The sequence below is a fragment of the Cygnus atratus genome, chromosome 2 (assembly GCF_013377495.2).
Source record: "Cygnus atratus isolate AKBS03 ecotype Queensland, Australia chromosome 2, CAtr_DNAZoo_HiC_assembly, whole genome shotgun sequence".
Lineage (NCBI taxonomy): Eukaryota > Metazoa > Chordata > Aves > Anseriformes > Anatidae > Cygnus > Cygnus atratus.
The window spans coordinates 104,940,071-104,953,825 of NC_066363.1; the positions used below are offsets into that span (position 1 = coordinate 104,940,071).

At 39.3% G+C, this 13,755-nt stretch overlaps 1 protein-coding gene across 3 annotated transcripts in view; it reads left to right on the forward strand.

Annotated features, from left to right (window-relative positions):
- The window catches only part of PTPN2 (protein tyrosine phosphatase non-receptor type 2), a 33,196-nt gene that overhangs the window by 17,414 nt on the left and 2,027 nt on the right, over positions 1 to 13,755 (forward strand). For 2 of the 3 annotated variants that reach the window (XM_035565337.2, XM_035565336.2), the window contains exons 6-9: positions 2,536 to 2,745; positions 4,346 to 4,504; positions 9,029 to 9,216; positions 10,709 to 10,810. In XM_035565337.2, the coding sequence (XP_035421230.1) occupies positions 2,536 to 2,745; positions 4,346 to 4,504; positions 9,029 to 9,216; positions 10,709 to 10,810 (659 nt within the window). Of the gene's footprint in view, positions 1 to 2,535; positions 2,746 to 4,345; positions 4,505 to 9,028; positions 9,217 to 10,708; positions 11,811 to 13,755 lie in introns of those variants that run through there. The other variant, XM_035565334.2, reaches the window with a different exon arrangement.

Consider the following 13,755-nt stretch of genomic DNA (forward strand, 5'->3'; position numbering starts at 1 on the left):
GAATTTATACTTTTTATATATCTATAAAATTTATACTGCTTGTCTGAATCTTGAAGCCCAGCTTTTTTCTTTAAAATAATATCTGGCTTCTTGATAACATTTTAAATAAAACTGGTTGTTCCTGAAATCGAATTTCTGTTGGTCAACAGTTGTGAAGCTTCAGCAAGCCAAACCTTCTCTCACTAGAGTCTTGCACGAATTCATGTAAGTGATACCTGTGGTGCAAGCTAGCCACATCGCCTAGTAACGGGGGAGTTCTCTAAGCAAGAATGGTGCAGATATTCGCATAAAGACAGGATTTCAGTTGTACAGCTTGACTGCCAAGCACCACTTGAAAGAGTTTTTCTGTGTGAGAGAAAATGTGGGAGGTTTGAAATAGTCAAATGGGATTTGGCTGTACTGCAAGTTCAAAGAACACCAGCCAGTTTCAGTGCTCTGAAATCGGAATTGCAAAGGAAGATGAAGAGACTAGATATTTTTAAATGAGCTGAAGCGAAGGAAAATCATGGAAGGGATGAAGCTTTTTTAAAAAAAAAAAAAGTGTAAAAAAAAAAAGTAATTCTGTGGGCTAGAGCTGTATGAGATGTACAGCAGCAGTTATATCCTTCCTTTAGGTACACCTATTCTCAGATTAGTAGTGTATGTGCAGGGTGATGCTTGGGCATGTGCATGAAGCACTACGGGTTTTTTGTTTTGTTTAAGGATGAGGATACATCTAGTGCTTGTTACAGTCTAGGATTAAAAAAAACCAAACACACAGATCACCTGTATTTTTAACAGATAAGTGATGGTTTTGTCATCTTGAGGTATAAGGGAGGCTTCCTATTTAAAAATCTTGGCGGGGGGAGTATTAATTACCACTTAAAGGATCGTCTAGATTCAGGAGAAACAACTTTAAATTTCTCTTTACCTAATACATATGTTTACCTCCTCTCCCTGGTTTTCCTTTCTTTTGTTTGTAAATCAGTGAATTATTTTTCTTAGAAATGGAGGAAATTGCTTAGCATGTTGCCGTCTTTAGGATTTTATAATTTCCAGACTTCTTACAAAGAATATACCTCCTTTGTGATGCTTAAAAAAACCAGTCATTTCAGTTCATAAGTGAGTTAACTCACTACTTGCAAAATTAGATACAGAAGACCAGTAATATAATCTCAGCAGAAAACACAAACTTTTAAAATACTTTGCTTCAGACAAGTAAGAAAGGGAAATCGCCACTGTATTTATACAATTTAGGAGGCTTTGGTAGATTTTTTTCCCTTTGAAATCTCACTGTACCAGATAAGATGGTTCAGACTCTGTTGTCCATGTTAAGCTCTTAGCCAAAAGATGAAATATTCCTGCAAAATGTGCATTTGAGAATGACCGAAGTCATGCCAATGTTCCCTGTTTGAAAGTATATTCAGTCTTGCAGCATCAGGCATCGAAGGCAAAAGACAAAATGTGAGACCATTTTCTTACTGTGGTTAACTATGAATTGAATAATTTTAGTTTCACAAAGGATTTTCATAAGTTGTCCCTTACAAGAAATTAAAACAGGCCGAGCAGGAGATGAACCGTAGAACTTACTTGAATTGCATAGATATATTTTGTTGGTGCTGAAAAAGAAAACTGGATTTTCTGAATATCCTGACATTTTAAATCTACTTCTGTTTCAAATTTGTGGAGGTTTGTGTAGGTTCAAATCTGTGGAAAAACCAGGTGAAATGGAGGGATGGTAAAAATAACGAAACCTTTCTAAAATTCATGAACTAAACTGATGATCAAATTGTCTCAAAATTGCTGTAAAAACAAAAGAAGGGAGGCGAGGAGTAGCACTGAACAGCAGTTCTGAAGTGAGTTCTGTACAGATATGATCCAAATTTGTGATCAGAGCTTTTCAGGATACGTGCAGACTCTCTTACTGTCATTTCATTACTTGCACTTAGTTGGTCATGTTCACAGGGAGAGGGGAAAACATTGCGTTGTGTTAAAATCTGTATTTCCTTACACCCGGTGAATGCTTCAAGCTGGGTCTAGCAGCCTGGGCACTACAGGCCTTTGCCACAAAGCTTCCTGCTCCTGCTACTCTGTGGCATCGCTAGTATAAAGGAGATGCTGATACTCTGATACCTCTTGGTATTAAAACTTGCTCTGAACAGGAGCGGAGAGTGCTTACAATGCTGATGGGTATTTTTTCAGTCCTGTCAATGCTAGCAGCCTCGTAACTTGCTGTCAGTCATTAAGCTGCATTAATGGCTGAAAAAGGGGTATTTGGGGGCAAGCAGTAAAGCAAACAAAATATAACACTGCAAGTCTGAGAAGAGGAAAAAATGTTTGGTAATAATTGCAAAGGGGAAAAAACTACTAACGTGGATGAAGAGCTGCTTCAAATTGCACTGTTGGGTGTCCTCCAACAGCAAGATACTGGGTTGTTTGTCTACGCGGGAGGTTTGAAATAGAGAGTAGCTATTGATTTGGATTGGGGAAATGTGTGCTAACTAAACAAACATTGAGTACTCTCCAGTTGCATTGTTTATTTGTTTTCACTTCTAGAGTGGTGAGTCCAGGATGATATCTCATTTTCATTATACTACATGGCCAGATTTTGGAGTTCCTGAGTCCCCAGCTTCATTCCTCAACTTCCTTTTTAAAGTCAGAGAATCTGGCTCACTAAGTCCTGAGCATGGACCTGCAGTAGTTCACTGTAGTGCAGGGATAGGACGATCCGGCACATTTTCATTAGTAGACACTTGTCTTGTTCTGGTAAGTGATCAGTTGTTTTCTGTTACCACTTCCCTTCTCCTGACACCCTGTCTTTCTACCCCATGTGGGCTTTTTGGTTGGAAGGCTTTAGAAGCGCTTAAGTTAATGACGCATCAGTGAAAACTTCAGTTAAGGCATCACACTTCTTTTTTCTTCACGTTTTAATAGCTTAAAAACACAAGCCTTGAAATACATTTACAAATCCGTCTTGAAGAACTTCACACATTTTCACAGCTTCCTGGAAAGTAAATAGGAAGCCCTCTTTTACGTGAGATGTGAATAGAACAGACTGAGATTTTTTCTTTTAGATACGAATTTAGGATTGTGAACTGCGTAATCAGTAATCGCTCTTAATTTGAGCGCATTATAAATGACAAATAGTTATTTAACATGTATTTAAGGTTTGTTGGATTTTTAAATTCTAGATTCTGACTTTGTTTATGCTTGTTAATGCTGAGAAGTATAACATGGGGTTAAGCCAGATAGGATTTCATTAGATTAGAGGAATGGAGCACTTGTCATTTGAGGACAGGGTGAGAGAACTGGACCTGTTTTAGCTTGGAAAAGAGAAGAGTGAGGGGAAACCTCATCAGTGCATATAAATATCTGAGGGGAGGGTGTCAAGGATGGAGCCAGTCTCCTTTCAGTTGTGCCCAGCGAGAGGATGAGGGGCAGTGGGCACAAACTGAAGCACAGGAGGTTCCGGCTGACTATGAGAGGGCACTTCTTTATGGTGAGGGGGACAGAGCACTGGGACAGGTTGCCCAGAGAGGTTGTGGAGTCTCCTTCTCCGGAGATACTCGGATCCCGCCTGGATGCCATTTTGCACAACATGCTCTAGAGGATCCTGCTCGGCACGGGGGTTGGACTCGATGATCTTCAGAGGTCCCTTCCAACCTCAGCCATTCTGTGATTTAAGTTATGAAACAGTCATCTTATGTTTTGGGTAGGCCCTCTCAATTTATTCATTATTTTTCTGCAGATTTTCTTTTTTTCCTCTGTTCATAAAAAACATACATGTGTATTTTGATGCAAATACACTTTAATATTAAAAGAACTCAAGTGAATCTTGCAACAAGCACAGGTATGCAGTTAAAAATGCCCCATGAATGTGAATGAATCTCTAATTCAAGCAACACAAGTGTGTTGCTTGAATTAGAGAATCTGCTTTAAATAAGGAAACCTCTGCTCCATTCATTCCAAATTGCCATTCTATTCAGGAGCAATAGGAAATAGTGCTTTATGGTTCTTATTGTGACACTCCTGTTTTGAAGTACAAATGCATGTGTGAATAAAATAAGGCATATCTAAATTTCTAAGACTTGATATTAGGGTACTGATTTATTTGGTTAATACATGATCATAGATTTGTTCATTATAAGCTTTCGTTAATAGTTTACTTTTTTGGTTTACTTTTTTTTTTCCCGTGAAAACAATTTAGAAATTTGGAGATGTTAATTTCTTACGTAACTAATAGAAACATAATGTGAAGAAATATATATTTTTTAATTTGTGATTCATTTTTTACTTGTAATTATTTTTTGTATGTTGTTTGTCTTTATCCATACCTGTGACACTTTCAATATAACCTTCTTTACAGATGGAAAAAAAGGACCCATTTTCTGTAGATGTTAAGAAGGTATTACTGGATATGAGAAAATACCGAATGGGACTTATTCAGACACCAGATCAGCTAAGGTTTTCATATATGGCTGTAATAGAAGGAGCAAAGTTTATAATGGGGGATTCAACTATACAGGTAAATATTTATTTCCACGTGTTCAAGCATAAAGAGTAGAATTTCAACAGTAGCTAAAAAATGAGCTCCGAACTGTTTTAAAACAAGCATTCTGTGGGACTTAAATAAACTGCCTTTGTCAATAGATGCCTTGAAGGAATTAGAGGTATATCTGATTAGCCTTTTCTAGCTGCTAAACTCTTAATCCTATGTAATTGTCTCCTCTGAGATAAAATACAAAAATAGCTTGTTATGCTAATTTTAAAAGGGTTAAATCAATATCTTTGATATTATAAAGCAAAAGCAACGCTCAGTATTGCTTGGAAGAGGTAGTAAAGATCTCTGCTGTATTTCTTGATCCTTGCTATAAGTTTATCTAACAGCAAAAATGCCTGATGCTACAGGTAAGTTTTATTAGTAAAGTTTATTTTTTGTATCCTTTACAACTTGTGTTAGAGTTAGTAGAATGTAGCTGAATATAATGAGTTTCAGGGCAGAGATAACCGTATCTCACCGGTACATTGGTGTCGTTTGTGATACTTACAATGGCTACAGCTGCTTTAAATGTCTGGTGCTGGGGTGGAAGGGAGGACCAGAAGGATAGGTTGTGTAACTTAGTTCTGCTTTCATACGCTAGGGGTTTTTTAATTATTTTGCTGATTTGTTAAAATCACGAATGAAGCAGATGAGCTGAAACACGTTTCCTCTTCTGTGGTTCAAATACTGCTAACCAACACCTAGGGAGTTTGCTGCTGGTGTGAACACCTGCACCAAGTGCCTAGGCACTGCATGATTCATCTTAACGTGTACAGTAATTTAACCTCCTTACTTTCTGGAGCATTCTTTCTGGTGGTAATATTTTTTTTTTGCTTTGTCTATTAAAAAGCTGTGCTTCAAATTGAGCAGCTCTGGTTCCCACAATTATCCATGTAGATTGCAGGATTTCTGGTTTCTGGATACAAGGAAGCATTGTCCACTCAGAATGCTGCTCGTCGAGTTCAAATGTGTTATTTGTTTGCACTAAGAGCACACTTCAGGCACATTTCTTTACTTGTGGAGGTTTTTGTTTTGTGTTCTCTGATGGTTCAGGTGACCTTTCCTAAGCCAATGTTTTTTGCAACATAGTTAGTTGTCCTGGTGCTTTTCAGGGCATCAGGGTCATATGTAGAAAATCAATACTTGTTTCACCCAAGTTGGCAGTAATTCCAGGAGTGTTTCTTCATTCAAGGTCAGCTAGATCACTTTTTCACCCATGGAGAACTGTTGCACCGTCCAGAGTGTGAGAGGTGTTTCCTTCTCTGCTAACGACGGGGCGAGTGTGAAGTCGTAGCAGGCTTCGCTACCAGGCTGTTTCTAGCACTGCCCATATGTTCAGCTCTGACACTTCCATGTTTTTTGGTAAACTCTGCAGGCAAGCACAATGCACGCTTGAACCTTCACTTGCTTAAAGTGGCTGCAACTGCAGTATTTGTATCAGGGTAGGAGACTCTTCCTCTCATTTAGAAGGGATCAACACTGGCCAAGTTTGCCCAGGGGTGTGTGTTGGTGTGATGGTGGCATGGTTCTGTAGCTGAAACAATGACTTCCTTCTCAATTGTACTGCAGCATGTAAAATAAGGGAGGTGGAACAAGATTGGAGTTTTCATTTCTATAAAATTCCATCTCATAATAAAGATAAAATAATACTGTTTCAACAGCATGGTAAAATAACTTGTCACTCTTTCAGGAAAAAATGTGTTGAAATGAGTAGTCTATGGAAAATGAATTTGTGGCTTTGAAGGGACAAATAAGGTTTAATTGCTTAGATCCATAGATGTGTTTTGCAGGTAGAGAACAGTAACAGCACAGCTTTGTACTGAAATTTGTGAACAACAAGCACAGTTTTCAGGACTCACCTGATCCGGTCAACTGACTGTCTTACCATGCCTTTCCTTTCTCTCCATTCATTCCAAGAGTTAATACAGGCCCTAAAACTTAGCTCTCTTACACAGACATTTAGGTTATAATTTTGAGGGCGACTGTTTCTGTTTCAGGTCTTCCTGTGTGCTTGTTACCCCATATTTAATCAGTATTTGTCTTAGCCAGTAAGTCTCTTATTGACAAAACCATGTCTTCGGAAAAGGCTTTTTCTGTGGCAGTAACATGAATCTGCGCTGTGGATTTCCATAAGATGTTAATGTCTGTTTTTTCACATCAGCCTCTGAGCTTGTTCAGGTTAGTCCAGCAATCTTGAATTCATTCCACAGGCAAGAATCTAACACGAGTTTTTTTTGAAGAGTCAACTTACAATTCATCTTTCTAATCATAGACACTTAAAAGCAACTAATTTTTGTTTCTGAAGTGTTCAGTGTCCTTATTGGCTGGCTGATTTGTGTGAGAAGAGCACTGGTTAGTTTTGGGGGCAACTTTTTTTCGTTCCTGTTACATTCTGTTACCTGCAGGTTTTCTTCTGTGTAAAATTTTCCTTATGCAAGAAAGTCTTCAGACTAGTCATCGCTGGGACAATTACCCATTAGGAAAAAGATGTAGTAGGCCAGTTACTACTGTCTACTACTCATCTTTTATTTTTCCTTCCATCTCATTTCAGACTACTTTTCAAAAAAAAAAAAAAAAGTGATTTCTTTTGTTATGAGGCGGTATATCTTCTGGAAAATGGACATAAAATGCATCAACTAGTAGATTGCAACTTTGGAGTAAATAACCCTAGATTTTTTATTTTTTTTTTTTGTAGAGACTGTGAATTTCTCCAATTTTCACTTCTTAGAATCACAGAATGGTTTGGGTTGGAAGGGATCTTAAAGACCATCTGGCTCCAGCCCCCCTGCCATGGGCAGGGACACCTCCCACCAGACCAGGCTGCCCAGGGCCCTATCCAGCCTGGCCTTGAACACCTCCAGGGATGGGGCATCCACAGCTTCTCTGGGCAGCCTGTGCCGGTGCCTCACCACCCTCTGAGTGAAGAATTCCTTCCTTATATCTAATCCAAATCTTTTAGCTTAAAGCCATTCCCCCTTGTCCTATCACTACACTCCCTGACAAAGAGTCCCTCCCCAGCTGTCCTGTAGGCCCCCTTTAGGCACTGGAAGGCCACTATAAGGTCTCCCCGGAGCCTTCTCTTCTCCAGGCTGAACAACCCCAAGTCCCTCAGCCTCTCTTTGTAGGGGAGGTGTTCCAGCCGTCTGATCATCCTCGTGGCCCTCCTCTGGACTTGCTCTAATAGGTCCATGTCCTTCTTGTGCTGGGGGCCCTAGAGCTGAACGCAGTTTTTAGACACAAATGCCAATTGTGTTTTGGAGCCATGAAAGGTAACAGCACAGCGTAAGCATACAGGGGAGAGTAAGATGGAATAAAAGTGCTGAGCAGCGCAGGACCTGAGAAGTTTATTCCTCATCTTGGAGCTATTGTAGACAGTATAAACCCCAAAGTTAGTGGCCCACATCTTCTTCATTCTTGAGAAATGCAAAGAGGGACCATTGAGGACAGCGGAGGCAGTTTGCTAGAGGTCCAGCTCAAGAAACAAAGGGCCTGGAAAAAAGATGAAGAAATGGTGAATGGTAGAGTTACAACATGGCAGATGCAGTATAGAGAACTTGGTTGGAGCTTCCTGCTTAACTCCTTACCGAGAGCTTTCAGGACAGGATGGGCAGAAGCTCTTCTTCACTCTTAAAACAAAGGACCCCAGATAAAGAGTGTGTGATTACAGAATTAGGATGGTGTGGAACACTAGGAGTACACAAACTGTAGTGAAGGCTGTGGTGTGAAGCTTCCCATGGCTAGTCATGTCATGTACTGGTCCTCTACTTACTGTAAAAGGAGCTTTTCAAATGTAATGTCTGTGGTTTGAATGGTTTCTTGAACCTAGCCAGAAGTTTCTGAGATAGTAAAGCTGGATGTTGGTGGAAGGGAAATCCATGAATTAAGAAGTGGTGCTGTACTAGTGCCTTTTTGCTATTGGTACCATATAGCAGTTGTAAAAGATGAAAAAAAAAATCCAAACAAAAGCTGTTATACTAAAATACAAACAATGAAAAGGGAAGATATTTGAGCTCCTCTTAGGATTTTGGTAATGTTTGGTGATCACATCTAAGAAGGACACACTAGAATGTTTAGATTTCAGCAAGTCTTAGGAAACTGCAAAATCTTTCCCTTGTCTTATGTCTAGGACTCTTCTTAAGAACTCTTTTCATTGTATTTTTTTCCTGTCCGTAGTAAAAGGCATGTCGCTACTATTGTCGTTTTCAGTGTAGTTTTGCTATACCAGTCCCACTGTTCCTTGGCTTCCCCATCTCTTTGGAAAAAGTTTCCTTGGGCCTTTTGAGCATTGTAGGAATTGGTTTGGGTGGCCGTTTATCTAATGAGAGCTGCCTTGCCTCTAAAGACGTGATGTGAACCTCTCTGAAAAGGTTGTCTAGCAATTCTTTTTTTTCTTCTTGATCTGATAGCTCCCTTAATCTACCTCTTTGTTCAAGATGTCTTCCCACAGAATAGTCACTGAATGCCCTCATTGTTAGGGGAATGTTTGAAATATATTCTCCTTGTTTGCAGAAACGGTGGAAGGAGCTCTCTAAGGAGGACCAAGCACCAAGTTCTGAGCAGTCTCCTCCACACCCAGCCAAAATAACCACAGAGAAGTACAACGGGAACAGCATAGGCCTGGAGAGCAAAGATCAAACGGAGAAAAATACTGACCTGCCCTCTAAAGTTCAAGATATCACAGGTGGAAACGTTGAAAGGTAGGTGAAATGAAGAAATAGTTCAGGAGGCAGAGACACTCTTGAGAGGCTGAATTATTGTCTGCTTTTCTGGTCTTAAGAAAACTTCATTATCTTCTGTTCCTAGAGGGAAAGGACAGGTGGTATTTGACAGTCTTATTTATTTTTTTAATAAAACTTAATATATGATAAAGCTTTATTGTGTAAAGGTCAAGAGAAGGAAAAACAAATGTCTCCAATTGAAGCAGCTAAATCTCATGCTTGAAAGCATTTTCATACAGACTGTCTGAATTCCATTGCACATGTGAATTAGGTCTAAAAATGTCCAACATAATTTGATACTAACGTTTAAATACTATACCAGCTTACCTTCGGAAAAATACATGATACTTCAGAAGCACGAAGGCTTTTATTACCTACCATTTCTGATGTAGTGGTTGAAATGGTGCTGTGGAAGCCATACGTCACCCTGCATTCATGTTATATTCCTGCCATCGATAGAATTCTGTGGTCTGGCGCTGGCACCTGACTTGGTCTCTCTGTCAAGTTAGCCCGTGTCACGCGCACCAATGCCTCAACTCCTGGGCTTGCTTTAGCCAAGGGCCCTGTGCACAGCTGCACTAGGAACTGCCGTCTGGATTGCTTTGGGCACCGTGTCACTGGGGTCTGCCTGCGTTACCGCGGGCTGTTGGTACACGGCCAGAGACCGGGACTGGACTGTGCAGAGCTGTACAAGCACAGGAAGGAACAGTGCCTGTTCCAGACGGGCTGCAGACGTTCAGTGTAGAAAGAGTGAAGTTCAGAAATAACAGATGGCTTGCTGACTTCTATGTCTTTATCAGTGTTTTGAGAGAGAAAGTTGTTTTGTACGTGTCTGAAAGCCGCTCACAAGCACAGAGAGGGGTTATGGGTGTGTGTGGTATGTGAGTGCTAGGACGGGGACGATCAGAGGCTTTTCCTTGTGGCAGATCCATGCTTTTTTAGAGATGGTGAGGATGCTTCTGGAGACAGGAATCACAAGAAGGCCCTGGTAGTGTAACAGCACGCAACTGATTTCTGTTTAGCTCACTTGGGATTTGGTTGACAAGCTAAGACGAGCACCATGAAATCTGCATGTAGACGTGAGTAGGTTAGGGTCAGTATATCACTGAGCTTACTGTGAGCTCTGTAGTGGAGGCACACACTTAAATGCCTACATTTAATACCCTACATCGCACATACCTGCAGCCTGCGTGCAAGAAATCTCAGCCAGCAAGTGGGGCACTGATGGGGGTGAAAGCCTAAGCTCAATTAAGCTCACTCCATTCCCTGTCGAACACTTTAGGTCAAATGCCACTTACATCTTTACATATGTCATTAGCTAGTTTTACAGGTCTTCACTAAACTGAAACTACCTATATTCTATTTGTTAAAATAGAATAAAGATTGCGTTGGGAAGGAGTTTGTTTTAATATTTGAATAAGCGTTTTTCCCATTGCACAAGTTAAAATTTGTATTTTTTTTTTTCTTTAAGTACTGTCCGAAAACGGCTGCGAGAGGATAGAAAAGCTAACACAGCACAGAAGCTGCAGCAGATGAAGCAGAAGCTAAATGAGACTGAAAGAAAAAGAAAAAGGTGGTTATATTGGAAACCTATTCTCGCTAAGATTGGGTTTGGTACACTGATTTTAGTTGGCGCTTATTCTTGCTGGAAAATGTATTTTCAAGAACATTCCTTGTAAGTAACAAGTAAGCCTGTCTGCTCCAGCAGCTAATTTTGCTGCGAGTGAATGTCCAGGGGTGTGACTTTAAGCAGTAGACTCCTTGCACCTGGAATGGGTACAGACCATTACATACTATAGAGAAGTGATGTAAACTTGATCATATGTCGACATCTCAGGACTTTCCATTGCAGGTACTTACGAAAATGAACTGCTACCCTCCCAACAAAGTTGATATTTTTTGTTTATATAAGCAGGTACAAACCTGCTGCAACTGTTTATACACTTTTAAAAATGGTGGTCTACCGGATCTTGAGCAAACCCTGAACCACAGAGGTTTAGCTACTGAAGGCTGTCAGAATTTCAATTTACATGCCTGACATAAGCAATAAACAGTGTTGTATCATTCACGTTATTAATACAAAGAAGTTATCCTTACATGTGTGTAATGTGTAATGTACCAGTGAGCATAAACATTTTATATTCTTATGACCTAGGATAAATATATTTTATAATTGCATATTTAATCTTTTTGTAGTTCACTGTACTTCTAAAGGCTCAGTTTGTACAAATTTCTGACCAAAAAGAATTTGATTTTTGAAACTAAATGTAATTTGTGCATGAAAAATAATAGTGCAAGCATTCCCCTTATTTTGACTTTCAGATTTATATGAGCAGCTAGGGGTCTGATGAAGCACTTACCAATTTCTACTCTGTTAATTTGCATTCCTTATTTATTTTTTGTAGTTTTCATTATTTAAGTAAGGCTTGGAAATTTGAATTTTTTAAGGCTTTTGGGAACTTAGCCCCCACTGAAAAGCATACTGTTAAATTGACAAATGTATTCAGACTTCAGCTACTGTTTGAAGGCCAACGTTGTTAAAGTTCTGACATTCCATTAAATGTGAAGCATAACGTTTTGTGTGTCTATAGATTTTAATTGCTATAAAGAACAAAATTCGTTTATCAGTAATACATGTAGAAAGCACAGCAAAGGAAACTAGTTTGTCTTCCAAGTGTGGTTCCGATAGGAAACAAATGGTGGTAGTATTCTCCTGTAGGCATTTTCAGTTGTGCTAGCCGCTTCCAGAGGCTCACAAATTCTAGAATTGCTTCTCAGGTTGCCTACCTCATTATTTAAGAGGCATGATGGTAAAAACACTCAAGGACTAATATTTTGAGACTACCTATCGTACAGTCTCTTTAATATTATTGAGTACACCCTTGCCATTACTCGGGCAATAACACTTCCTAAATAGTAACCAAACAAAAATCGTTTGCTGTACTTCAGGTTGTCCTCAAACACAGTATTGTTGTCATCCAAGCTGAAACTTAATCATTAGTAGTATTGGACTGCACTTGGAAACCTGGATTTTATTTATTCAAGCATTGACTTGTTGAATGACTTCAGAGAAGTTTTCTTTTTCTGTTTTCCCAGTTTGATTGTTTCCTGTTGGGTGAGGTTTTTTGGATTGGTTGGGTTTTTGTTTTGTTTTCTTTGGTGGGTAGGATTTTTTTTGTGCTTTTTTTTTTGTTGGTCCTTTCATAAAGCACTTTTTGGATTTGTTGATGAAAAATACTGAGAGAGATAGATAATTAGTTTGCTCCTCCTCCAAAGGATTTAACTTGAAAGGTTTCCGGTATGTTCAAGCTTAGTTGTAACGTGCCAGGCACGGGGCCCAAACAGTCTGACACTAGTTACGCAGAGCTGAGTTGCGCATACTCTTTGAAATCCTCATTTCACAACAGTTAATACTATTTTGGACTGCACTGTTTATATAGTAAACAAATGCTTATGTGTCCAGATAAGGAAAAGTGTAGTTTCTTGGAACATACAGTTATGTATTTGGGAAATCGTGTGTCAGTAAAACAAAGATAATTTGTATTGTGGCGTTACTGGCTGTGTAATTTGCTATTACACAGCTATAATAGCAAAATGACATGCTGATGGCTGTGACGCACTATTGGCAGCCAGCTTACATATTTTAAGGCACCCGTAATTTTGAAAACCACAGTAACTCAGCCAACAACAGGTTTGCTGCAAGATTCTTTTGTTTTATTATTTTTATTTTTTAAATTGGAAAGACTTTTTTTTTTTTTTTTTAAGTATTAGCCGTAACTGACAGTATAAATTTATGTGCCTTATAAAAGATGTTTCGGTTATGGAAAAAACACGTGGAATGTAACTAAATGCTTTTATAACAAAGGAATATTCCAGATTTTATTCTAAATGCTTAAAAGCAGCTATGGAAAAAGTGCAGGCAGAAACTTTGGTGAAAACATTGTCATTTATCAACTTTCTGTTTGCATGAGAAGAATTTTCCTGGGCCACCAACATCATACAGATACTGAGCTCTACTTGTCAAGTTGTCCCTTGAAATTTTCCCCATTTCCATCTTCTAAAATTTGGCTTTTTTGTTTTTTGGATCCTGAGGAGGCATTCTTGTTTTCTGGGCCGGGGCATGTGAGGCAGGGCCTGAGGGAGCCTTCTTAGATCATCTGGCCTTCACCTTCTTGACGCAATAAAGTAGAGCTAGGATATTCAACAGCTGATAGGTAAAAATTCAGTTTTGTTACATCGTTGTAAGGATCTTCAAGGTCTAATTGATCTTAAATTAAAAACGACAAACCAATACAAGTCTAGGACAAAACTATTCTGACCACTGAATTGTGCCATGGGAGTAGGAGGGCAATGAAGCATTAGATCTCGTAGAGCATTCCATGCGATAAGTTGGGTAAAACTCTTCTTTCTGCGCCCTCAGTATCTGACTTGGGACAAAATCCTTAAAAAACTAAATTTGCTGGAGGCTCGCTTTCCTTACTGCAAACTGAGCCCTTGTGATATTTCGTTATTCTGTAG